This window comes from Lepidochelys kempii, chromosome 13 (assembly GCF_965140285.1).
Source record: "Lepidochelys kempii isolate rLepKem1 chromosome 13, rLepKem1.hap1, whole genome shotgun sequence".
In the NCBI taxonomy this organism is placed as follows: domain Eukaryota; kingdom Metazoa; phylum Chordata; order Testudines; family Cheloniidae; genus Lepidochelys; species Lepidochelys kempii.
The window spans coordinates 38,571,533-38,595,572 of NC_136392.1; the positions used below are offsets into that span (position 1 = coordinate 38,571,533).

At 64.9% G+C, this 24,040-nt stretch overlaps 2 protein-coding genes across 2 annotated transcripts; one reads left to right on the forward strand and one right to left on the reverse strand.

Annotated features, from left to right (window-relative positions):
* Positions 1-697: 697 nt before the first annotated feature.
* On the reverse strand, positions 698-2,857 carry C13H14orf119 (chromosome 13 C14orf119 homolog). The gene is made up of 2 exons (XM_073326970.2): positions 2,564-2,857; positions 698-1,715 (listed from the first exon to the last, which is right to left on the reverse strand). Exon 2 carries the CDS (start codon positions 1,713-1,715, stop codon positions 1,362-1,364), a length of 354 nt encoding a protein of 117 aa, XP_073183071.1. The 5' UTR covers positions 2,564-2,857; the 3' UTR covers positions 698-1,361.
* On the forward strand, positions 2,491-22,951 carry ACIN1 (apoptotic chromatin condensation inducer 1). Its single transcript, XM_078848195.1, is given in 20 exon segments — positions 2,491-3,276; positions 6,423-6,488; positions 6,842-6,953; positions 7,960-8,054; positions 8,368-8,856; positions 9,477-9,608; positions 12,204-12,369; positions 12,607-12,693; positions 15,219-15,361; positions 18,671-18,716; positions 19,041-19,177; positions 19,655-19,807; positions 19,921-20,065; positions 20,462-20,562; positions 20,564-20,608; positions 21,162-21,269; positions 21,349-21,456; positions 21,729-22,032; positions 22,193-22,293; positions 22,428-22,951. Coding segments are annotated over 20 exon segments (2,949 nt in total). The 5' UTR covers positions 2,491-3,138; the 3' UTR covers positions 22,701-22,951.
* Positions 22,952-24,040: the final 1,089 nt, after the last annotated feature.

Below are 24,040 nucleotides of genomic sequence, written 5' to 3' on the forward strand. Positions count from 1 at the left end.
CACAGCCCCCCAGCCACCGCCCAGACTGCTCAGGGCTTGCCCGGATCCCATCCCAGGCTCTCTCTGCTGGCCTGGGAGCGATGGGGGACCCGTGGGGCACTGGCCTGGACGCCTGGGTCCTTGGCTGTGGCCTGTCTCCCCTCCCCCGGCCGCAGGCGTTGTGCAAGGCCGGTTGGTTCAGCCCGTGGTTGGTGTCTCAACCTCCGGACCCGCCTGGGGGGCGGGACAGAGACACTGTCTCTCCCACCCCCCACCCCCGGAAGCGGAGCGTCCCCCCCTGCCCGGGCCAAGGCCCTGCCCCCCCCAGGGCAGGGAGATTGCACTGAATTGTGAAACAGGCCGTTACCCCGCAGCCCCCCCCCGGGCGTTTCCATGGGGCTGGTTTGCGAAACTCCCGGTCTCGGTCTCGCCACCCACAGGGTGGAGCTGAGAGATCCCCTCCCCTACTCCCTGTGCGCCCCCCTCTCCCGCCCCTTGTGCGCCTTCCCCCGCCACCTGTGTGCCCCCCCCACCCCAACAAGGGAAACCCTCACCCTCTGCACTCCCCTCCATCTCTCCATCCCACTCCCAGACCCCCTCCTCTCACCCACAAGACCCCACCCCCTCCCAGAGCTGAGGAGAGAACCCAGGAGTCTGGGCACCCAGCCCCCACCCCGTGGCAGCACTGTGAACAGACCACACGGGGACGCTGCGCTGGTACTTTCGGACCCATTCAGTTTATAACTCAGTAACCGCCCCCCTCCCCAGGCCTCTGCCGGCTGCTCCAGGCACTCAGGACAGGCCTGTAGGTCCTACATAAACAAGTCCCCATGAAGAAACGGCCACTAGTGTAGCCCATGCGGGGGGTGGGGCGCATAAAGTTGTGTCAGGCCTATGTCAGCAGATGCCACCGTGGTGGCTGGCATGGAGTGGGTCGCCCTGGGGCCTCGGCAACCCCCGCTGGGCACCTGGCTGGCTGATGTAATTATGTGTAGGTCCTACGTAAACAGACTCACTTATTGTAGGTCCTATGACAATGGAAGTCACCTGAGGACAGTGATGTTCATCCTGAGGTAAGGCGGGGAGGGATTTGCCACAGGGTCTTTGTGCCTTCCCCACAGCTGCCAACTTCTTGTAGGTCTTACATCAACAGGCCAGCTTACTGTAGGACCCACATAAACAGAAGTCCTCTTGATGAAATTGAGGCTCATCCAGCCACACTGGGGGAGGGGTTGTCACAGAGCCCCCTGCTGGTGATGCATTGCCTTATTGGTAGGTCCTACATAAACTGCTTCAGCGGAATGGAGACTGGTGAGCAGATGTGGGGGGTTTTCACCCCCCTGCACAGCCCCTGGCACGGTGCGGGGGGCAGCCCCAGCCACCTACTCCTGCCCAGCGGTGGCCGCCAGCTGGCAGTAGAAGTGGGCGGTGAAGTCCGGGTCGACCTGCTCCAGCCGGGCCAGGAAGTGGTTGCGCTCCGGCTCGCTCCAGCCCCGGAACCACTGGTCCCAGAGGCGCAGCTGGCACTGGAAGAGGGAGGGGGGCGGGGCAGGAGCCCCGGAGAGGCTCAGCGCCTCCAGCCCCTCCAGCAGGGGGCGCAGCTTGCCAGGCACAGCCTTGGCCAGCAGGTCACGCAGGAAGTGCTGGCGCTGGGGGGGTGCCCAGCCCGAGAACCAGTGCAGGACACAACGCATCTCCTGGGCCGCCCCGTGCACCGGCAGGGGGCGCCCCGCCATCTGGGGAGAGAAGGGTCAGTGCCTGGGTCAGTGCCCTGCCTTCCTGGGGATAGCCCCGCCCCGGTGCTGTTAGCCCCGCCCTCCTGGGCACAGCCCCGCCCCGGTGCTGTTAGCCCCGCCCTCCTGGGCACAGCCCCGCCCTCCTGGGCACAGCCCCGCCCTCCTGGGCACAGCCCCGCCCTCCTGGGCACAGCCCCGCGCCGGTGCTGTTAGCCCCGCCCTCCTGGGCACAGCCCCGCCCCGGTGCTGTTAGCCCCGCCCTGGTGCTGTTAGCCCCGCCCTCCTGGGCACAGCCCCGCCCCGGTGCTGTTAGCCCCGCCCTCCTGGGCACAGCCCCGCCCTCCTGGGCACAGCCCCGCCCCGGTGCTGTTAGCCCCGCCCTCATCGGCACAGCCCCGCCCTCCTGGGCACAGCCCCGCGCCGGTGCTGTTAGCCCCGCCCCGGTGCTGTTAGCCCCGCCCTCCTGGGCACAGCCCCGCCCCGGTGCTGTTAGCCCCGCCCTCCTGGGCGCAGCCCCGCCCCGGTGCTGTTAGCCCCGCCCTCCTGGGCGCAGCCCCGCCACGGTGCTGTTAGCCCCGCCCTCCTGGGCACAGCCCCGCGCCGGTGCTGTTAGCCCCGCCCCGGTGCTGTTAGCCCCGCCCTCCTGGGCACAGCCCCGCCCCGGTGCTGTTAGCCCCGCCCTCCTGGGCGCAGCCCCGCCCCGGTGCTGTTAGCCCTGAGCCCGGACACAGCCCCGCCCGCTCGGGGTAGCCCCGTCCCAGTGTTGTTAGCCCCGCCCTGGGGCAGAGAGGGGGAGGGGCGGGGCCCGAGTGGGGCAGAGCCCAGCCGGAGCAAATCTCAGTCCTCACCCGGGTCCACACGACGATCGCCAGACGCCTCCACGCGCAGCCCCAGGCCAAGCCTCGTTTTCACCCTGGCCTCTCCGCGCGTGGTGGGCGGAAGCATCCGAGCATTTCCGGAGCGGCCCGAGCGCACGCCTGATTCCTTCGCCTGTCGGCGGAAATAACCGAGCGCGTTCGAACGGTTGGCGACGGCCGCATGCGCAATGACGAAACCGAGTCGGCGCCGGACGTGCTCGATGTTTCCGAGTGAGGACGGACTCATCCAAGCACCGCTGGACCTCACTTCCGGGTCCCGAGCCTCTACCCGGAAGCTCCCGAGGAGTGACGGAAAGTCCCGAAGTCCACTTCCGGGTGCGCGCCGGTACCGGCGCAGCCCGAAGTGAGGCCGAAAAGACCCGAAGAGCCGAGGCGGGCACTTCCGGGTATCGAAGGTCGCCGAGCGGCGCCGGAAGGAGCCGAAGGCGCACGAGGGGCGGCCCGGAGGCGGCCGAGCGGCTCCGGAAAGAGCCGACGCGCGGCCGGAAGTTGCCGAGCGGGCCCGGGCCGGGCGAGGGAGGAGGCCGGTAGCGGCGCCACACAAGATGGCGGACGGGGAGGAGGTGACTCTGGACGGGAGGCCGCTGCAGGCGCTGCGGGTCGCCGACCTGAAGGCGGCCCTGCAGCAGCGCGGCCTGGCCAAGAGCGGCCAGAAGAGCGCGCTCATCAAGCGGCTCCGTGGGGTGAGGCGTGGGACGCAGTGCGCATGCGCAGGGGGACCCCCGCTCCCCGCCCGGCACAGGGCCCCGGGGCCCCGGAGGGAAGCTGGCGCGCATGCGCGGGGATCCTACCCTCGCACGGGCGGGGGGCGCGGAAAGGGGGAGCCCGGGGGGCGCAAGGGTGGGGGGAGGGCCGGGGTAGAGCCAACTGCCGCCAGCAGGGGGGGCGGGGCTTGGGGAGATCTCCCTGCCCCCACCAACGGGGGGCGGGGCTTGGGGAGATCCCATTGCCGGCGCCAATGGGGAGCAGGACTTGGGGAGATCCCACTACTCCCACCAACGGGGGGACGGGGCTTGGGAAGATCCCACTGCCCCTACTAAGTGGGGGCAAGACTTGTGGAGATCTCACCCCCCACACCAAGAGTCAGGGTTTTGGGGAGATTCCACTGGCACCAGCAGCAGCAGGGTGGGGCTTGGGGAGATCCCACTTCTGACTCCAATGGGAAGCAGGGTTTGGGGAGATTCCATTGGTACCACAAATGAGGGGTTGAGGCTTGGGGAGATCCCACTGCTACCATCAACAGGGGACAGGGCTTGGAGGAGATCACACTGCCGCCACCAATGGCAGAGGGCTTGGGAAGATCACACTGCCGCCGTCCTCAGGGAGCGTGGGGCTTGGGGGATCCCCTTGCCACCACAAACCACAGAGGTGAGGCTTGGGGGGATCCTCTTGCTACCACAAATTCTGTAGGACGGTGAGGCTTGGGGAAATCCCTCCGTTACCACCAATGTTGGGTGGCAGGGCTTCATGTGGATGTTGTGTTGGACAGTTCATGGTTGGTAGAGTTGTGGTTGAGGGACACAGTCGGTTTGGTTGGAGGGTGAATGTTGTGCTAGCACTTGATGTTGGATTATTGTTGAATGACATGATGGGATTGTATTAGATGATGGATGTTGAGTTGGGTTGCGTCTGAGATGTCATAGAATATCAGGGTTGGAAGGGACCTCAGGAGGTCATCTAGTCCAACCCCCTGCTCAAAGCAGGACCAATCCGCGACTAAATCATCCCAGCCAGGGCTTTGTCAAGCCTGACCTTAAAAACTTCTAAGGAAGGAGATTCCACCCCCTCCCTAGGTAATGCATTCCAGTGCTTCACCACCCTCCTCGTGAAAAAGTTTTTCCCAATATCCAACCTAAACATCCCCCTCTGCAACTTGAGACCATTATTCCTTGTTCTGTCATCTGCTACCACTGAGATGTATAGTGGAATAGGTCGGATGGCAACTGTTGTGTTGGGCATTCAACATTGGGTTGAGTTGTTGGGTTACAAGATGGAATTGGATTGGATGGTGGTGGTTGTTGGATTGGGCAGCCAATGTTGGGCTGGGTTCTAGTTGAGTTGTGCAGTGGGATTAAATGGTAGTGGTTGGATTGGGTTCTAGTTGAGTTGTGCGATGGAATTGGATTGGATGGTGGTGGTTGCATTGGGCAGCCATTGTTGGGTTGGTCTGTAGTTGAATTGGGCCATGGAATTGGATTGGACGGTGCTGGTTGGAGTGGGCATCCAATGTTGGGCTGAGTTGTGCAGTGGAATTGGATTGGGCGGTGCTGGTTGGGTTGGGCAGCTGACGTAGGGTTGTAGTTGAGTGTGTGGTGGAATTGGATTGGGCGGTGCTGGTTGGGCTGGGCATCCAATGTTGGTTTGTTTTGTAGTGGGTTTGGGCGGTGGACCTGGACTGGGGGGTGGTGGTTGGGTTGGACACCTGATGTTGCACTGTGTTGTAGTTGAGTTGTGCGGTGGAATTGGATTGGGTGGTGGTTGTGTTCAGAAGATTAGTTTACATATATCAAGTGACTGGGTCAAGTGACTAGTCCAGTGCCCTGGGGTTTTTCCAGCTGAGAGTAGAAATTGGCGATGGAATCTGGCGTTTTGTCTGATGCAGTTTTGTTTGCTTACCAAGAACGTACATAATCTTGTTTCTCTGAATGCAGGAGGAATCCAACACCAGCAGCTGGTTCCTGTGTTCACTGTCCCGAGCTTTTAGTTTTCTCTTCAGGCCATGTTACTGTGCTTCCAATCTGTCGGCTTGGCTTTCTCCCTCTGTCCATGTCTCTCTCTTGCTTGTGCTGAATCTAGTCTTCCCACACTCTGACCCACGCATACCTCTGTGTCTGAGTTGTTTGTATTCATGAGTGGCCTTGGAGACTTCTACTGTTACTTGTGCTAAGCCTGAATGAAGGACAGCTTTTCATCTCATTGATAATAATGGGCTTTGAACCCAGTCTGTAACAGAGCGCTGACCTGGGTGGGGTTGGAAGGCCACTCTTGTGTTGTTCTGTTGGGTTGATGATTTGGCAGGCGCGGATATGGGCAGCAGATGGATTGAGGTGGGCTGAAGCTGGATGGGTGAGTTGAAAGGTGGCTTTTGAGTGGGATGCATGGGGATGTTGACGGATTGAGTATGACTGACATGCCTTGTGTCGAGGTGGAGTTGTTTTGGATGGCGGATGTCCTGGGACGGTCCAGGAATGTGGCAGAGACTGTTCAGAGTCTGGTGCAATGGTGGATTTTCAGGGCTATGTAGCTCGGTCTGTGGCTTGTGGAGGGGCAGTGGGTTGGATGGCACACACTGAGTTGGTCAGCCCATGGGCGTTGTGTTGAGAGAGTCGACTGGGGGTCTTGGGTTGTGGGGTGGGTTAGAGAGCAGACATTGCATGGGTAGGGTTGAGTCAGGCCTTGAATGTAGGCTTGATGGGATGACTGCTGAGTTGGAGGGGCTGCGAACGGACATTGGGTGGGAAGGTGGCCGTTGGGGTGGGCGTAGCTGGGTTGGGTCAAGTCACGGACGAAGGCTGGGGGAGGACGTGGCTTTGGAAGAGTGGGGAGATGATGTTGGGTCAGGCTGCAGAGGCTCTGTGCAGTTCGGCGGGCTGTGGCGGTGCATTGAGGGAGTTGGGTTGTGGATGGGATAAAAGAGAGCACTTGGATGGTTGTGTTGGGTCACACGTGTGAGGGTCAGGCTCAGCTGGGCGGGGGCAGGCCCTGTGTGTAGGGTTGGGACAGGAGGACTTAGAGGAGCTGGGGAGTGGAGGCTGGGCTGGGGGGCCAGGGCTGGGGGCCCCTTTGGCATCAGGGATCCGTCTCTGAGCTCGGTGTCTCTCCACCCCAGGCCCTGATGCTTGAGAACCTCCAGAAGCACTCAACCCTGCACGCCACCTTCCAGCCTAACTCCCAGGTGAGGCCCGTCACGAGTACCGGGGGGCTTGAGGGCAGGTGCAAGCAGCACAAGGGCTCTTCTGTCACCCCAGCCACCGCCAGCCCACAGTGAGAGCGAGGAGCTGTTCCTTCTTCTAGCCCTGCCTCTAATCACTAGAACCCACTGCCTTCCCAGAGCTGGGAGAGAGCCCAGGAGTCCTGGCTCCCAGCCCCCCCCCCCCCCAACCACTAGAGCCCATTGCCTTCCTAGCGCCAGGAGAGAGCCCAGGAGTCCTGCCTCCCAGCCCCACCCCCACTCTAACTACCATCCCCCCACAGAGCAAGGGATGGAACCCAGGCATCCTGCCCCCTCATCCTCTCATCTCCCTGCAGATCGGCGAGGAAATGAGCCAGAACAGCTTCATCAAGCAATACCTGGAGAAGCAGCACGAGCTGCTGCAGCAGCGGCTGCAGAGGGAGGCGCGGGAGGCAGCCGAGCTGGAGGGTGAGTGTGGGGAGGGCCCAGTCCCTAGTATCTGTGTCCAGGGACCCTGGTTCTTCTCAGCCTGTGTGTGGGCACCGGGCACGTTTGATTGGCTGGAATTCGCCTCAGCATTCAGCCAGTGGGCATGAGGCTTCTTCAGAACCCAAGCCACCAGATGAGGTGGAAATGGGTGCCTTTGATTGGCTGACTGCAGAGGGGGTGTCAACCAATGGCAGGGCTGCTGCCAGGTTTGCATCTCTGGGTCTGCCCAGTACTACCTGCGTCCTTCCCTGTTTCTGTGACTGGAGCGAGCTTTGCCCTCTGCATCTGGAGCTGGTGGCTGACTGGACTCTAGAACCCTGGGATCTGGAACAGCATGCTCTGGAGCTGGTGTTCTGGAGTGGGATTCTGGAATGACTGGCCTGGAATCTAGAAAACCTAGCACTGTGACTGGTTTAGAACATGCAGTCCCAGTCCAGGATTCGATGCAGAAGGGTGTGTGGGACCCAGAAAGCTAAGGTGATCTAGAACCTCGCTCTCCCCAGGGGTGTGTCATTGCCTCTGCTCATGAGCTCTCTTTGCAACAGTAACCAAGCATTTTAGAATCAGGGGGTCTAGACTGAGACACCTAGAACATTGCTTGGGTCCAGACCCCTCGGTGCACTCTTTCAGACCATATACAGCAGAGATCTAGAATGCTGTCCTCACTGCCTGAGAAGATAGAAAAGCGGAGAGGCAGCAAGAATGGAGAAAGAAGGTGCTGGGTCTAGAACAAGTGGGTTCTGGCTCAGAAGGAGCGAGGTCCTAGATCACGGGGTGCTGGGTTCTGTCCAAGCTTGGCATGGCCTCTAGAACAGGCACACATCTAGACTTCCCTGGGGGGATTTAGATTCAACAGAGTGGGCCTGGCCTGGGGATCCAGAAGGGAGAGGTTCTGGATCAGGGGGTGGTGCAAAGGTCTAGAGCAGGATGCAGGCTGGATTCCAGGCCCAGCCCCTTGAGCTGATGGTTCCCTGTCATTTCCCAGCCTCTGGGAAGAGCTACCCCATCTCCCGGGAGAGAAACGACTCCGACGAGGAGGGGACCAGGAGGCAGGAGCGCCGCTCCACCAGAGTCAGGCAGGTCAGTGCTGCAGCATACAGCAAGGGGGCGCTGGGCTGCAGAGAGCAGGGCAGGGGCTCACCGGGGGGCTGGGCCGCAGGGAGCGGGTGCAGCGGGGGGCTGGGCTGCAGGGAGCGGGGTGGGTGCAGCGGGGGGCGCTGGGCTGCAGGGAGCGGAAGCGGGTGCTGTGCTGTGGGGAGCGGGAGGAAGACGGGGCGCTGTGCTGGAGGGTGTGGGGGGTGCTGTGCTGTGGGGGGTGGAGGGGACAGAGGGTGCTGTGCTGCAGGGGGGCAGCAGGGAGCGTCCTCTATCAGCCACTCCCCTTCTCTCCCAGGCCAGAGCTGCCAAGGCCCCGGAGGGTACCCAGGCCGTGGGGCTGGAGGAGCGGGAGGCGACCCCAAGGGGCCGGAGGAGTGCGCCACAGCCCGCCCTGAAGCTGGAGGAGGAAGAAGAGGAGGAGGAGGAGGAGGAGGAAGACGACGATGAGGAGGAGGAAGAGGAGGACGAGGAGGACGAGGAGGAAGCAAAGGATCCAGAGGGGAAGGAGTCTTCCCGGGGGATGGGGGAAGCCTGGCCCCCAGGCCCTCAGGCAAGCAGCTCACCCCAGGAAATCAGGGGGTCCTGGCAGGAGAAGGGGGGCCTCATGGCCCCAACACTCCAACAGACAAGAGTGCCCAGATCCCCAGCACCCCAGGAAGTGGGGGGGCCCAGATCCCCAGCACTCCAGGAAGTGGGGGGCCCTGAGGCCCAGGGAGATCACCAGGGCCCCAAGGAAGGGGGTCAGCCCAGGTTCCGATGCCCCTGGAGACAGAGGGGCCCGGAGGTCCTGAGCCCCAGGAAAGGGGGGTGACCAGGCCCTCGGAACCCCAGGGAAGTTGGACAGCTGTGACTCCAGCCCCCCAGGAGAAGGGGGAGCCCAGCCCACCAGCCCCTCAGGAGAAGGGGGAGCCCAGCTTGCCAGACCTCCAGGAAAAGGGGGAGTGCAGCCCAATGGTCCCCCAGAAAGAGGAGGAGCCCAGCCTGCCCTCCCCCCACAAGAAGAGGGAGCCCAGCCTGCCCTCCCCCCACGAGAAGGGGGAGGCCAGCTCGACGGCCCCCCAGGCAAAAGGGGAGGCCAGCTCACCGGCCCCCCAGGCAAAAGGGGAGGCCAGCCCGACGGCCCACCAGGAGAAGGATTCCCCAGAGAAGAAGGGAGCGGCTGGGGTCCAGGATGACAAGGGGGCCCCCCAGGAGGAGGCAGAGGGGCCCCCTGAGATCTCACAGGAAGGGGGGGCATCTGCAACCCCCGGCTCCCCAGCCCCTCCCCAGCTGTCAGAAGGGGAGGCACCGATGGTCCCTCCTGGGGAGGATGAGCCCCCTCCCCCTCTGCTGACCAAGGAGCCCCCCCCCAGTCAGAAAAGGCCATCAGGGGCCCACCCAGCATCACCTTCCCCTCCCCCCCAGCGCCGGCGGAGGGGTGGGTCCAACTCAGACTCCGACTCAGACTCCACCTCCTCCGGGTCCCACTGCCGCCGCTCCGAGTCACCCACCAGGAAGCGCCAGGCCTCGCGCTCCAGCTCCAGCAGCAGCAGGAAGGTGAGCCCCAAGCCACCTGCCCTGCTCCCTGTGCGATCTAGAACCCAAACCTATGCTAGAGCCATGTCCTAGAGCGCTAGGCCTGTTCCAGACCCAGTCTTGGTGTTCTAGATCCCCCTGCCCACCAGCCCCTGCTCTGTGTGCAATCTAGAACCCAACCCTATGCTGGAGCCATGTTCCGGAGCACTAGGCCAGTTCCAGACCCAGTCTTGGTGTTCTAGATCGCAACCCCCCATCATAGACCCAAAAGATGCCCTGTCCCTCTGTGGCCTAGCTCTGGGCCCCATTCCTGCTCCCCTTCCTGGGGTGCTGGGCTCGCTCCAGGTGCAGGTGGGCGTTCTAGACTCTAGTCAAGCCCTGACTGAGAAGGAGCCAGAATTTACCAATGTACATTGCCAAAGAGCCACAGTAATACGTCAGCAGCCCCCCCACGAGCTCCCGGCGCCTCCCGTCCACCGACTGCCCCACTGATCAGCTCCTCCCCCTACTTCCCAGTCAGCTGTTTTGTGGCATGCAGGAGGCTCGGGGGGCGGGGGGGGAGGAGCGAGGGCGCACCAGGCTATGGGGAGGGGGTGGGAAGGGGTGGAGTGGGGGCAGGGCCTGGGGCAGAGCCAGGGGTTGAGCAGTGAGCACCCCCCGGCACATTGGAAAGTTGGTGCCTGTCGCTCCAGCCCCAGAGTCGGTGCCTAGACAAGGAGCCGCACGGTAACCTCTGAAGAGCCGCATGTGGCTCCGGAGCCCCAGGTGGGCCACCCCTGCCCCAGACCCTGCAGGGCACTTGCCTCTCTAGGCCTCTGCTCCAGAATCCATGTGGATCCTGCTTCTGGCGCTGGCTATTAGTGACCATAACACAGAGAAGTTGAACATCACAGGGGGGCGCCCCCACAGTAGCATCTACATTCAGAAAGGGATCGATGGCAACGCAGGCAGCTGGTGACCCGGAAATTCAGAGGACCAGGGTGAAATGCCTGCAGACTGCAGGGAGAGTCAGAGAGGCTCAAATTTCAGAAATCCTCCAAATTACAAATAGTCAGGGGAGGAGGTGCAGAGAGGCCAAAGGCGACTCAGAGAGGAGCTGACCCCCGGCAGGGCCAGAGGAGCCGCTTGCAAGAGACACGCAGTGTCACAGGAGGAGTGGCCGGAAGCCCGTCGGAAGCAGGGAATCTGGCACTAAAGGAGCCCAAGGCCGTGGCAGAGACACGCTCTCGGCATTGCTCCTCGCTGCCTGGCCACAGGTCAATTCCCACCTCCCTCCCCAGCTGTTCTCTGGGGGTGATGGGGCTGAGGATGCGGAGTGCGGTGATGAATTAACCTAGCGTAATGCCCCAGGCCCAGGGCTCTGTGCTAGGGAACCGGCCTCGCACCCAGCAGGCTGGCACCTGGCTCCTGTGATGCCTGTTTCTCCTGGCAGTGCTGGGCCCGGGCTGAAGTTCGGTGCCTGGCTAAACTCTAGCAAAGGGCCCCATGGGCTGTGAGAAGGGAAATCTCCCTCGCCAGGCTCTGGAGATCCATGGAGGAGGCCCACGACTGCGGCGCCATGGGCGGGGTTGGGAGGGGCAGAGAGCCTGGGCCAAGGTCCCTCCCCAAGGGCTCCTAGCCCAGCGAGCGGGGGCATGGGGAAGGTCTCTCCTGGGTCAGTGTGCTGGACCCACGTGAGAGATCTCGAAGCCGCGGTTTGTTCCCGGCAAACAGCCACTCACCTTGCAGCCGCCCTCAGAAAAGCTCCTGGCGCATTAGAAGAGAGAACGAGACAGGAAATCTCATCCTACCCCTGTCTGAATCCCTGGGTGCCCAGTGCCCACCCCTGGCATCCCGCACGCACAGATTCAGGGCACTGGGAGAAAGACCAGAACCAGGCTGTGGGGGCTGGAGTGGGCTCCCTGTGAGGAGAGATGGCAAAGCCGGGGCCTGCTCAGGAGGGAGAAGGGGCTACCGCGGGCCCCACAGCAGAGGCTGGGGCGGAGACTGTGCCTAGGGCTAACACAAACTGGAGGGCTCATGAATATGCAGCAGGTTTCCAGCAGGCAGGATTTCAGTTAACCTGTGGAACTCACTGCCAGGGGATGGGTGGAGGCCAGAAGTAGAAGGGGGTTTGACACACAAGGAGCCACATTTCTGGAGGCCGGGTCCAGCAATGGCCATTGGCCAAGCTGGTCAGGGATGCAGCCCCCTATGCCGGATGGTCGCAAAACTTGGGCTGCCAGGAGCTGGGTGGCTCGCTCGATGATTGCCCTCTTCTGGCCAGTCGGACACAGGGTCCTGGGTGAGAGGGATCCAGTTCTTAGGTTCTTTGATGGGCCTTTGATGTTCTAGACCCTGAGGACATTCCCCCCCCCCCCAGTTCTGTTCAGACCCCAACCCTCTCCAAACCCTACACCCTGGTTACAGATCCAGCTGGTGGTTCTAGATCCTAAGCAAGTTCTCAAGCCCCAAGGAGCCAGACTCCTGCTCCCCATCGGGTCGATACTCTAGATCCGGCTCTAGGTCTCCTCCCCCTGTTCCAGATCACACCTGGCGGTGGGGGGCAGCCGGGGTCAATGCCTCACTAAAGCTCTGTCTGTTTATCTGGATGCCCCAGTCGCGCAGCCCTGACGCCTTGTGGGCTGGCCCCAGTTCCCCACGCACCAAAGAACCCTCCCCAGCAGGACAGCAGGAGGCGCCGGAGAGTCCCATGGCAGAGGGCAGACCGGCCCCCTCGCCCCCACCGGCCCCCCAGAGACGCCCCAGCCACGGGCACCGGCACAGCCCGTTGTCACAGCAGGTATGAGAGAGAGGGGCACGGGGCCTTTTCCTCGGGGGGCAGGGAATGGGGTACCTGGGGGAATGGGGCATGGGGCCTTTCCCCTCCAGGGGGCGTGACTGGCTGGGAGGGATGGGGCTTTTCCTCTCCGGGATGCTGGCCCAGCTCTGGCCCCGGGGCCAGAGGGGGGGACAGGCTGGCTGGGGGGCAGGCCTGGGACCCCTCTAACACAGGCCCCTCCTCTGCCTCTCCCCACAGGGCAGCTCAGAGACCCCGGGGGGCCCAGCCAGGGCAGTGCCCACGGGGGGACCCACCGCGCCAGGCAGAGCAGAGGCAGCCTACGAAGTAAGTGTCCAGGCTCAGACGCCTGGGTCCCTGAGCCTGCAGGGAGGGGCTGGGATGGGGGAGGGGTGGGCTTGGACGCCTGGGTCCCTGAGCCTGTGGGGAGAGGCTGCACTAGGCCATGCTAGTGGCCAGCCACTGTGCAGGCTGGAGATGGGGGAGGGGCTGAGGGGGCGGGGCTGTGAGTTGAGGGGGCTGTTGATGGGGGCGGGGCTGTGAGCCGGGGGGGGGAGTCTGAGGGGGCGGGGCTGTGAGCCGGGAGGGGGCGTTGATGGGGGCGGGGCTGTGAGCCGGGGGGGTCTGAGGGGGCGGGGCTGTGAGCCGGGGGGGTCTGAGGGGGCGGGGCTGTGAGCCGGGGGGCGTTGATGGGGGCGGGGCTTTGAGCCGGGGGGTCTGAGGGGGCCGTTGATGGGGGCGGGGCTGTGAGCCGGGGGGCGTTGATGGGGGCGGGGCTGTGAGCCGGGGGGGTCTGAGGGGGCGGGGCTGTGAGCGGGGGGGTCTGAGGGGGCCGTTGATGGGGGCTGTGAGCCGGGGGGGGCGTTGATGGGGGCGGGGCTGTGAGCCGGGGGGTCTGAGGGGGCCGTTGATGGGGGCTGTGAGCTGGGGGGGTTTGAGGGGGCGGGGCTGTGAGCTGGGGGGGTCTGAGGGGGCGGGGCTGTGAGCCGGGGGGGGCGTTGATGGGGCGGGACTTTGAGCCGGGGGGTCTGAGGGGGCCGTTGATGGGGCGGGGCTGTGAGCCGTGGGGGTCTGAGGGGGCGGGGCTGTGAGCCGGGGGGGCGTTGATGGGGGCGGGGCTGTGAGCGGGGGGTCTGAGGGGGCCGTTGATGGGGGCGGGGCTGTGAGCCGGGGGGGTCTGAGGGGGCGGGGCTGTGAGCCGGGGGGGCGTTGATGGGGCGGGGCTGTGAGCGGGGGGTCTGAGGGGGCCGTTGATGGGGGCGGGGCTGTGAGCCGGGGGGGTCTGAGGGGGCGGGGCTGTGAGCCGGGGGGGGCGTTGATGGGGGCGGGCTGTGAGCGGGGGGTCTGAGGGGGCCGTTGATGGGGGCGGGGCTGTGAGCGGGGGGGTCTGAGGGGCGGGGCTGTGAGCCGGGGGGCGTTGATGGGGGCGGGGCTGTGAGCGGGGGGTCTGAGGGGGCCGTTGATGGGGGCGGGGCTGTGAGCGGGGGGGTCTGAGGGGGCGGGGCTGTGAGCCGGGGGGGCGTTGATGGGGGCGGGGCTGTGAGCGGGGGGTCTGAGGGGGCGGGGTTGTGAGCGGGGGGGGCCGTGAGCCGGGCGGGGGGGCTGTTGAGGGGGGAGGGGCTGTTGAGAGGCGGGGGGGCTCCGGGGGGCTGCGGCGGTCCCGCCCCCGCGCGGGGGCTGCTGGGTAGCGGTAAAATGGCCGCCCCGCCCGCTCGCCGCCCGCCGCTGCCCCGGCCCGGTCCGCAGCCCTGAGTCGCCATCGCCGCCGCCATGCCGGGCCCCCCGGGCCCGCGGGTGAGACCCGCCCCCGCCCCCATAGCCCGCCCCCCCGGCCCGCGCGCCGCCCCCCATTCATTGCCGGCCCCTCCCTGCTGCGCCCCCCCATTCATTGCCGGCTTCCGGCCCGGCGCGTGCCCCTCCCCCCATTCATTCCCTCCCGGCCCCCACGTGCGGCCCGGCCCCCCCGCCCGGGGTCCCCCTCCCCCTCCCCCTCCCCGCCGCGCCTGGGCTGAGCTGGCCGGGGAGGGAGGTTGGGGTGTTTGCAGGGGGCGGGGGGATGTGGAGGAGGGTGCTTCCAAGCTGTGCTTTGGGGGGGTGGGGGGTGGGGGATGCGGGAGGGAGTGGGGGTGGGGGCAGGCCAGAAGTAAAGGGCCCTGGGATGCGGGGAGCTCTGTGGGTGCAGGAGGTGGAGGGAAGGGGGCGGGAGTGAAAGGCCTTCGGCGTGCACGGGGTGAAAGGGGTGAAGGGGCTGGGGGTATGGGGGGGCTGGGAGTGAAGGATCTGGGGGAGTGAAGGGGCTGGAGATGTGGGGGGCAGGGAGTGAAGGGGCTCTGGGGGTGAAGGGGTGCTGGGGATGGGGAGACTGGAAGTGAAGGGGCGCTGGGGTGCGGGATGCTCTGGGAGTATACGGGGGCCAGGGGTGAAGGCTCTAGGGTGCAAGGAGCTCTGGGGGTGAAGGGGCTGGAGGTGAAGGGGCGCAGGATGTAAGGGAAGGGCTGCAAGTGAAGGGGCAAGGAGCTCTGGGGGTGAAGGGTATGGGGGCTGGAAGTGAAGGGGCTCTGGGGTGTGGGGTGCTCTGGGGGTGAAGGAGGTGCGGGGAGTTCTGGGGGTATGGGGTGGGGTGAAGGGGCTCTGGGGGGAAGGGCTTGGGGTGGGGGGGCCAGGAGTGAAGGGGCTAGGAGTATGGGGGAGCGGGGGTGTAGGGGCTCGGGGGAGCGGGGAGCATTGGGGGGTGAAGGGACACTGGGATGAGGGGAGGCTGGGGGTGAAGGGCCTGGGGGTGAAGGGTTGGGGCACTGGGGGTGAAGGGATGTAGGGCGCCCACCCCCCAGTAACCCCCCATTTCCTCCCAGTAACCAGGAGGAGAAGGAGGAGGTGCCTATGGAGTTGGAGCCCCACCAGGCCGGCGCCAGCCCCCCGGCCGGCCCCCCCTGCTCAGCCCCCCGGCCCTGATGAGCGCCCCGACGGGGGCCCCGAGGACGAGGAGAGGAAAGAGGTAGCATGGCGGGGCGCCCCATGGCATGGTGGGCAGGTGGGGGGTCCCGGGGGGGTAGCTCAGCCAGCAAGGGGCAGGGCATGGGTTGGGTGGCGCCAATGGGGAGGACTTTGCTGGCAAAACCAGGGTGGGGGAGGGGTCTGCCCCCCTTCCAAGGCATTTGTGGGAGGTCTCCCCAACTTCCAGAGCTGCTCACAGTGGAGGAGACAGGGGGCTGGGATAAGCCCGCATGCGCTGCCAGCCAATTTGGGGGTGCTCTCCTGGGCACCCCCTGCCACAGGAGGGTTTCCAGAACCCCCGCCAGAGCCAGCCAAGCCTCCCCCTGGCCCCCCGTTTGCTGTAGTTTGGGGACGCAGGGCCTGGGGGGCTGCGGGGGCGGTGGTTGGTTCTGCAGAATGTCGCCTTGTCACGAGGTCCATCTTTCCCGAGCTCCACCCCAGTCCTTGGTGCTCCCCCCGCCCCGGCTGGGGGCACCCCCTCTCCCAGAGCCGCCTCCGGGGACGGGCAGGACCCCCCACGGCCCCCCCAATCCCCCGTTGACCTTCTCCTCTGGACTCCTCTGTTCTGATCCACGTTTTTAAAGAGCATCCGGCCCAGCGGGCGCACGCGCCAGAGAGATGCGGAGAGAGAGACAGAGAGCGGGCGGGGGGAGGGAAGCATGAACCCTGGCGTCCAGGCGGTCCAAGCTCCCAGTCGCGGGGGGCCCCTGGAGACACTGCTCCCGCGCAGCTCCGCTGGGATGTCATCTGCATGTGGGGCCGGGGGACCTGCTGCTCATGAACCTTGGCCCCTGGGGTCTCCAGGCTGATGGACTGTCCAAGGACCTGGGGGTCATCTCCAGGCCCCCAAGGTCACTGATAGCCCTGGGGGTCTCCAGACTGGTGGATTCACTGCAAACCCCTCTGTTACTGACCTGCGCCCCCGAAGGGTCGGTGCTGCCAGGAGCCTCCACCGCTCCTGGGACTCTCTCCAAGGACCTCCGGCCCCTGGGCATCTCTGCTGCTCCTGGGACTCCTTCCAAGGACCTCCGTCCCCCGGGCGTCTCTTCTGGCCCCAAGGGTCTCCGCTGCTCCTAGGACTCTCTCCAAGGACCTCCAGCCCCTAGGCGTCTCTTCCGGCCCTCGGGGTCTCTGTTGCTCATGGGACTCGACATCCAGGGGCAGAACTCAGCTGCTCAAGGAATGAGCTCTGAAGACCTTCACCTCCTGGGGGTCCCTGCAACTCTCACGAGTCATTCCAAGGATCTCCAGCCCCCGGGGTCTCATTTGCTCTCAGACCATGCTAGGATCTCCAGCCCCCAGGAATTTCCAGCTCTGGGGTCTCCATTGCTCTCAGACCATGTGAGGATCTCCACTCCTGGGATTCTCCTTGATTCCAGGCATCTCCGTTGCTCGCAGACTCGCTTGAAGGATCTCCAGCTCCTGGGGTTCTCCTCCCCTGGGGAGTCTCCAATGCTCTCAGGACTATGCCAGGATGTCCGGGCCCTGCGGTGTCCGCTGCTCTTGGGACTTGCTCCAGGACCTCCAGCCCCCAGGGACAGAACTTGTCTGCTCAAGGGATGAGCTCTGAAGATCTTCATCTCCGGGGAATCCCTGCAACTCTCAGGGGTTGCTCCAAGGACCTCCTGCCCCTGGGGTTCTCTTCCACCCCGCTCGGGACTTGCTCCAAGGACCTCCTGCCCCTGGGGTTCTCTTCCACCCCGCTCGGGACTTGCTCCAAGGACCTCCTGCCCCTGGGGTTCTCCTCCACCCCGCTCGGGACTTGCTCCAAGGACCTCCTGCCCCTGGGGTTCTCCTCCACCCCGCTCGGGACTTGCTCCAAGGACCTCCTGCCCCTGGGGTTCTCCTCCACCCCACTCGGGACTTGCTCCAAGGACCTCCTGCCCCTGGGGTTCTCCTCCACCCCGGGGGTCTCCGTTGCTCTCAGGACTTGCTCCAAGGACCTCCAGCCCCGGGTGCCCGCTCTCTTGGGACTCTCCACCCAGCCCCCCGCCGGCGGGCGGCTCCCACCTTTGCCCTCTCTCCTCCGGGACGCCAGCCAGCGCTAGGTTCCTCCGCCACCACCACCTTGTCTCTTGCCGCCCCGCCCCGCCCCTCCAAACCTGGGAGGGTGCATTGCGATTGGACCGGCCGTTGCCTAGATACCCTGGGCACTGCGGTGCGATTGGCCGACGAAGGACGCCCCAGGTGTGAGATGGTACCTGGCGCCTCTGGCTGCACCTTTATTTCTTCTTGTCTCTTTGGTTTCCTTACGTTCTTTAAAGGCAAAGGAGGTTTTTGGTTAAACTCTTTGTGTGGAGATTTTTGGGGGAGGGGCCCAGCCTCCAAGGTGTTAATGGATCTGTGGGGCAGCAGGGTCCCCAGCTCCCTCTTTGGGGTTTGAGCTTTCCAGGAATAAATCCAGGGGGGCAGCGTGGGGCGTGGAGGTTCGGGGGGCAGAGTTGGGTCACAGGGCTCACAGAGAGCAGGATGGGGCCAGCAGCTTGTGGAGGGATGGTGGGGGGCAGCGTGAGGGATCGGGCTTATGGGGGGCAGTGGGGGGATGGGTCATGGGGGGCAGAGTGTCGTGTTGGGGGGCAGTGTAGGGGGATGGCAGGGACAGTGTGTCGGATGGGGGCAGTTTGTGGGAATGGTGGGGGCAGTGAGGGGGGTCAGGGTCATGGAGGGAAGTGAGGGGGGTCAGGGTCATGGAGGGAAGTGTGTGGGGTTGGCGGGGGGCAGTGAGGGGGTCAGGGTCATGGGGGGCAGTGTGTGGGGTTGGCGGGGGGCAGTGAGGGGGTCAGGGTCATGGGGGGCAGTGTGTGGGGTTGGCGGGGGGCAGTGAGGGGGTCGGTCATGGGGGGCAGTGTGTGGGGTTGGCGGGGGGCAGTGAGGGGGTCAGGGTCATGGGGGGCAGTGTGTGGGGTTGGCGGGGGGCAGTGAGGGGAATCGGGGTCATGGGGGGCAGTGTGGGGTTGGCGGGGGGCAGTGAGGGGAATCGGGGTCATGGGGGGCAGTGTGTGGGGTTGGCGGGGGGCAGTGAGGGGAATCGGGGTCATGGGGGGCAGTGTGTGGGGCTGGCTCTGGGGTAGACCCCCTTTCCCAGGACTCTGAGCCCTAGCTGTGCCCTGTTGCTAGGGGGGAGGGTGCCCCGTTATTCCTGGACTGTCTGAGAACCCCCCGTCTCCCAGCCCGTTGGCCTCATCTGAGCCACTTGCGCCCCCCACCCCAGCGGGTCTGGGGGCCGCTGCCCCACGGAGAGGTGCTGACTGGCCCCCTCCCCCTGTGTGGGGCTCTCTCCCCTCCTCTGTCTCGTTCCCTCTCTCTGCAGGCTGCGGCGCAGCACAAAGCCTTCAAGAGGAAGATCTCCGTCGTGTGTAAGTGATGTCCCGAGACCGGGCCCCCCTGAGACCTGGATGGGTTCCTAGGACCCCTGACTCCATAGGTGCCCGTGGGTCAGGGATGGGCTCGCGGGGCAGTGGGATTGGCCATGGGGGAGGGGCACTCGGTCCCTGCCCCATGTGCTGATTGGCTGTAGGATTGTGTGTGTGTGGAGGGGGGGAATAGGGGGTGCCCTGGATATTAGGGGTGGTCCTTGTGGGGATCCCCATCCTGTGCTCTGATTGGCTGTTCGGGCTGGGGGTGGCCCAGGGGTAGGGCAGTGGCCCCATGGTGTGCTCTGATTGGCTGTTGGGTTGCAGCAGCGGCCAAGGGGGCAGCAGCGGGGAACAGTGACACGGAGGGCGGCCAGTCGGGGGGGCGCAAGCGGCGCTGGGGGGCCAGCACGGCCACCACCCAGAAGAAGCCGTCCATCAGCATCACCACCGAGTCGCTTAAGGTATGGGGGACCCTGCCCTGGACACCTGGGTCCCTTTCCTTCTTCCAGCCTCTGCCCATGGGGGGACACGCGCCATCCCCAGATGCCTGGATCCCTCGCCCGCTCTCTCCCCACCAGGGGGTCGGTACAGTGGGCACTAGGTGGTGGCCCCAGACACCTGGGTCCCATGGCTCTCCTGGGCTTTCCCTACTGGGGGGTTGGTGCAGTGGGCTCTAGGTGGTGGCCCCAGACACCTGGGTCCCATGGCTCTCCTGGGCTTTCCCTACTGGGGGGTTGGTGCAGTGGGCTCTAGGTGGTGTCCCTAGATGCCTGGATCCCTCGACCCCACTCTCCCCACTGGAGGGTTGGTGCAGTGGGCACTAGGTAGTGTCCCCGGACTCCTGGGTCCCATGGCTCTCCCTACTGGGGGATCGGTGTGGTGGGCTCTAGGTGGTATCCCTGGACACCTGGGACCCATTTCTCTCCTGGTGCCCACAGAGCCTGATCCCCGAGATGAAGCCGGTGGCGGGGCAGGAGGCGGTGGTGGATCTTCACGCCGATGACTCCCGCATCTCGGAGGACGAGGGGGAGCGCCACGGGGAGCCGCCCGCCCATGAGAAGGGGCTCAAGATCTGCCGGACGGTCACACAGGTATGGGGGAGCCAGAGAGCCCTGCACTGCCATCCTGGATGCCGGGCTCCCATTCCCCCCCTGCCGGGGCGACATTGTCCCGTTCTCCATGTGCTCACTCTCTCCTGTGGCAGGTGGTGCCAGCCGAGGGGCAGGAGAATGGGCAGGGCGAGGAGGAGGAGGAGGAGGAGAAGGAGCCCGAGGAAGAGCAGCCCGAGGCCCCGCAGGTCACAGCAGAGTTACCGCTGCCCCCGCCCGTGGAGCATGAAGTCAAGAAAGGTCAGGACTCGGGTGGGGGGTGAGGCCAGGCTGACCTGGGGGAGTGATGGTGGCTAGGCGGGGGGGCTGGGGGCACCCGGAATGGGGGACTGGGCTGGGGGAGCGTGGGTTGTGGGGCTGTGGGGGCCTGGAATGGGGGTGGAGGCTGGGATGGGCTGGGGGGCAAGGCCGAACGAGGCTCCAGGCAGTGTGGGAGGTTGTGGGTGCCTGGAGTGCAGGGCAAGGCCTGGCTGGGGGGCAGTGTGTGGGGCTGGGGGGGTCACAGGATTCAGTGGGGGAAGCAGAGACCATGGGAGTGGGCTGGGGGGGGTGACTCAGGGGTCAGGGAGGCATATATGGGGCTGGGGGAGTCGGGGGCTCCCCCATGGCTACCTGACCCCTCTCTGCCCCCCGCAGTGACACTCAGTGACACCCTGACGCGCCGCTCCATCAGCCAGCAGCGCTCGGGCGTCTCCATCACCATCGATGACCCTGTGCGCACGGCCCAGCTCCCGTCGCCCCCCCCGCGCCAAGCCCAGCCCCATTGTGCATATCTGCAACCTGGTGAGTGGGGGCTGAACCCGGGCCCGGCTCCGGGCCTGGCTCTGCCGCGCCCTGCCCAGTCGGGGCCCGGCTCCGGGCCTGGCTCTGCCGCGCCCTGCCCAGTCGGGGCCCGGCTCCGGGCCTGGCTCTGCCGCGCCCTGCCCAGTCGGGGCCCGGCTCCGGGCCTGGCTCTGCCGCGCCCTGCCCAGTCGGGGCCCGGCTCCGGGCCTGGCTCTGCCGCGCCCTGCCCAGTCGGGGCCCGGCTCCGGGCCTGGCTCTGCCGCGCCCTGCCCAGTCGGGGCCCGGCTCCGGGCCTGGCTCTGCCGCGCCCTGCCCAGTCGGGGCCCGGCTCCGGGCCTGGCTCTGCCGCGCCCTGCCCAGTCGGGGCCCGGCTCCGGGCCTGGCCAAGCCTGGCTCTGCTGGAGCCTGCCTGGTCTGTTGCCAGGCATGGAGTGAACGGGGCAGGGGCTGCCGGCCCGGAAAGGCCAGGCTCAGGCTGCTCCGGAGAGGTGGGAGCCCTGCTCTGTCTGCCACTGCCTGGCGTTGCCCCGCTCAGCCCACCCCTCTCCTGCAGGTGCGGCCCTTCACGCTGGGCCAGTTGAAGGAGCTGCTGGGCCGGACGGGGACACTAGTGGAAGAAGCCTTCTGGATTGACAAGATCAAATCACACTGCTACGTCACAGTGAGTGTGTGTCCGTCTGTCCTTCCCTGCCGCGGGTCGGTCCCCCACCGCCCCTGCTCCATCTCTCTCTCCCCCGCAGTACTGCACGGTGGAGGAGGCTGTGTTGACCCGCAACGCCCTGCACGGGGTGAAATGGCCCCAGTCCAACCCCAAGTTCCTGTCCGCCGACTTCGCCGAGCAGGATGAGGTACCAGCTGCTGGCAGGGCGGGTTGTCGGGGGGCACCACACCCCCTCTGATCCCTTCCCCTCGGCTGGATTACCCCATGGGGCTCTGTCGGGGGAGGAGTTTGGGGGGTCAGGGCTAGTTTGCAGGGGGTCGTTGGGGACTGGGAGGAGTTTGGGGGGATCAGGGAGTGTCAGGGCACTGAGGATTTTGGGGCAATTGGGGTGGGGCTGGGGGGGTTGTTGGGAGTTTGTGGGGGGGCAGGGGCAACCTCTGACCCACTCTCTCCCCTCAGCTGGACTTCCACCGGGGGCTGCTGCCAGAGCGGGTGGTGGAAGCAGCGGCGGCGGCCCCGGGGGCTGGACCAGCCGGAGGGCGCGGGGGCCGGCGCTCAGCCCCCCGGGAGCGCTCGCGGGAGCCGGAGCGGGCGGTGCGGGAGCAGTGGGCGGAGCGGGAGCGCGAGATGGAGCGGCGGGAGCGCACACGGGCCGAGCGCGAGTGGGACCGCGACAAGGTGCGCGAGGGGCCCCGCTCCCGTTCCCGCGAGCGCCGCCGCAAGGAGCCACCCAAGGCCAAGGAGAAGAAGGGCGAGAAGAAAGGTACGGGGGGCGGGGCTTGGCCAGGGATTTGGGGGCGGGGCTTGGCCAGGGATTTGGGGGCGGGGCCTGGCCAGGGATGTGGGGGCGGGACTGGGGCTGCACCTGGGGGTGTGACCCTGCTGAGCCCCCCACTGACCCTTGACACCCTGCCCCCCCCCAGAAAAGGCCCCAGAGGAGCCCCCCGCCAAGCTGCTGGATGATCTCTTCCGCAAGACCAAGGCCGCCCCCTGTATCTACTGGCTGCCCCTGACTGACACCCAGGTGAGCGTGGGGGTCGCCCAGTTCCCTGCCCCTGCTCAGTGTGGGAGGCTGGGGGGGCTCTGGGGCGGGGCTGGCCAGGGCTCTTGAGTGGGACTGGGGGCTCCCCAGCCTGGCTCTCACCCCGTCTCTCACAGTTCGTGCAGAAGCAGGCGGAGCGGGCAGCCCGGGCGCGGGAGCGTGAGCGGCGCCGCAAGGAGCTGGAGGAGGAGGAGTTGCGGCAGCGGGAGCGGAGCCGCCAGGCCGAGCGGGACAAGCGACGGGAGCACAGCCGGGAGCGGGGGGCCGGGGGCGCCCCAGGGGCGGCAGGCGGTGCTGAGCGGGGGGGCCGGGAGCGCCGGGAGGCCAAGAGGCACAGCCGGAGCCGGAGCCGCAGCACCCCAGTGAGGGACCGCGGGGGGCGCCGCTGAGTCCCCGTTGGCCAGCTGTGGGGGAGGCAGGCCCAGCCCCCCATGGGGCCACCCTGGGGCTCTACCGGGGGCTGCTGGATTACTGCGTCGGATAATTCTGCCTCCCCTGGGCAGATCCACCTTCTCCCGCTGCCCCCCCCGGGGCAGATCCCCTCCCGAACCCCATTAATTTGTATTTTATTTTGGGACAAATGTTTTTTTATTCTGCTGTCGCTGGGAATCGAGAGGAATAAAAGCCGGAGTTAGTTTCATACGCGAGGGGTGTGTGTGATTCCTGGGGGGCCAAGCGCCAGGATTGTGGCCCCTGGGTGGCTCTTTGGGGTCACCCCCAAGGTACAGCCAGCCCCCCACAAAACCTACTCAGTGCCCTGCCCCTGCTCTGCTGTGGGGCTGTTCCCAGGACCAGCCGGAAGAAGTGAGTGGGTGTTTGGGGGAAAATCAACCAAATCCCTTCGTAAAACCCCAGGAAGATGGTATTTTTCAAGTGGTGTTTTTGCTCCTGCCACCCCAAATTCTCTCTCACAGACACCCCAGCATTTCTCATCTGGTAAAAGTGTTAAAAAGTGGGGAAGGTTGGCGGAGTTGAAAGTGTCGTCACTCGTTAACCAGGCTGCAGTTGTTAAACGAGGGGAAAGGCCCTTTTCCCAGTGGTTTTCTTTGTAATTTTCCAGGATAAAAACACTTTAAACCAGAAAAACGTATTGCAAGCGGGAAACACGCTGACAGGTTTGAAATGGCCCCAAAGCGACAGGCGAGGTGATGGACCAATTCTGTAGCTTTGCAGGGTTTAAAACCCCAAGAGAAACAGGGGACCTGGCCTTGATTTTTCCAGAGATGGGGGGGATTAGCCGTTTCCTCGCCTGCCGCATCTCTGATCTCCTGGGGCCGGCTGCAGCTGTTTGGCAACATTGGGGGGAAACAGACTGTTCAAGGAGAGGGAATGCTAACATTTTTAGCAGGTTTTTCCAGTTTTCCTAGGACAAATACCAACTTGTGACATGAAGAGAGAACCCGCATTTTGGAGAGAAAACCCTTTTACACTCCAAGTTGATTTAATTTCACACTCTGCAAACCAATTGAAGTGGGGATTGTGGCCCTTTTCAAACACTTCCCCAGGTGAAAAAATGATAATGTTCCCATTGAATGAGGAATTACTCTGCCCGCTGGGGAAAATAAATCTTAAAATATTTAAAATTGATTGAAAAGGGACTAATTTTTTTTAAAACAAGTTTTATTTTTTAGGCTAATTTAAAAAAATGCCAGCCTGTTTAAAAATGTAGGTTTTCCCTCATTCTCTCCCTTTGTGAGTTTTAAAAAAACTCAGTGAAATCTGTGAAGGA

What these genes read in the sequence shown, in the direction of transcription:
- C13H14orf119 (XM_073326970.2), bottom strand. Translation starts at nt 1,715, where the DNA reads ATGGCGGGGCGCCCCCTGCCGGTGCACGGGGCGGCCCAGGAGATGCGT.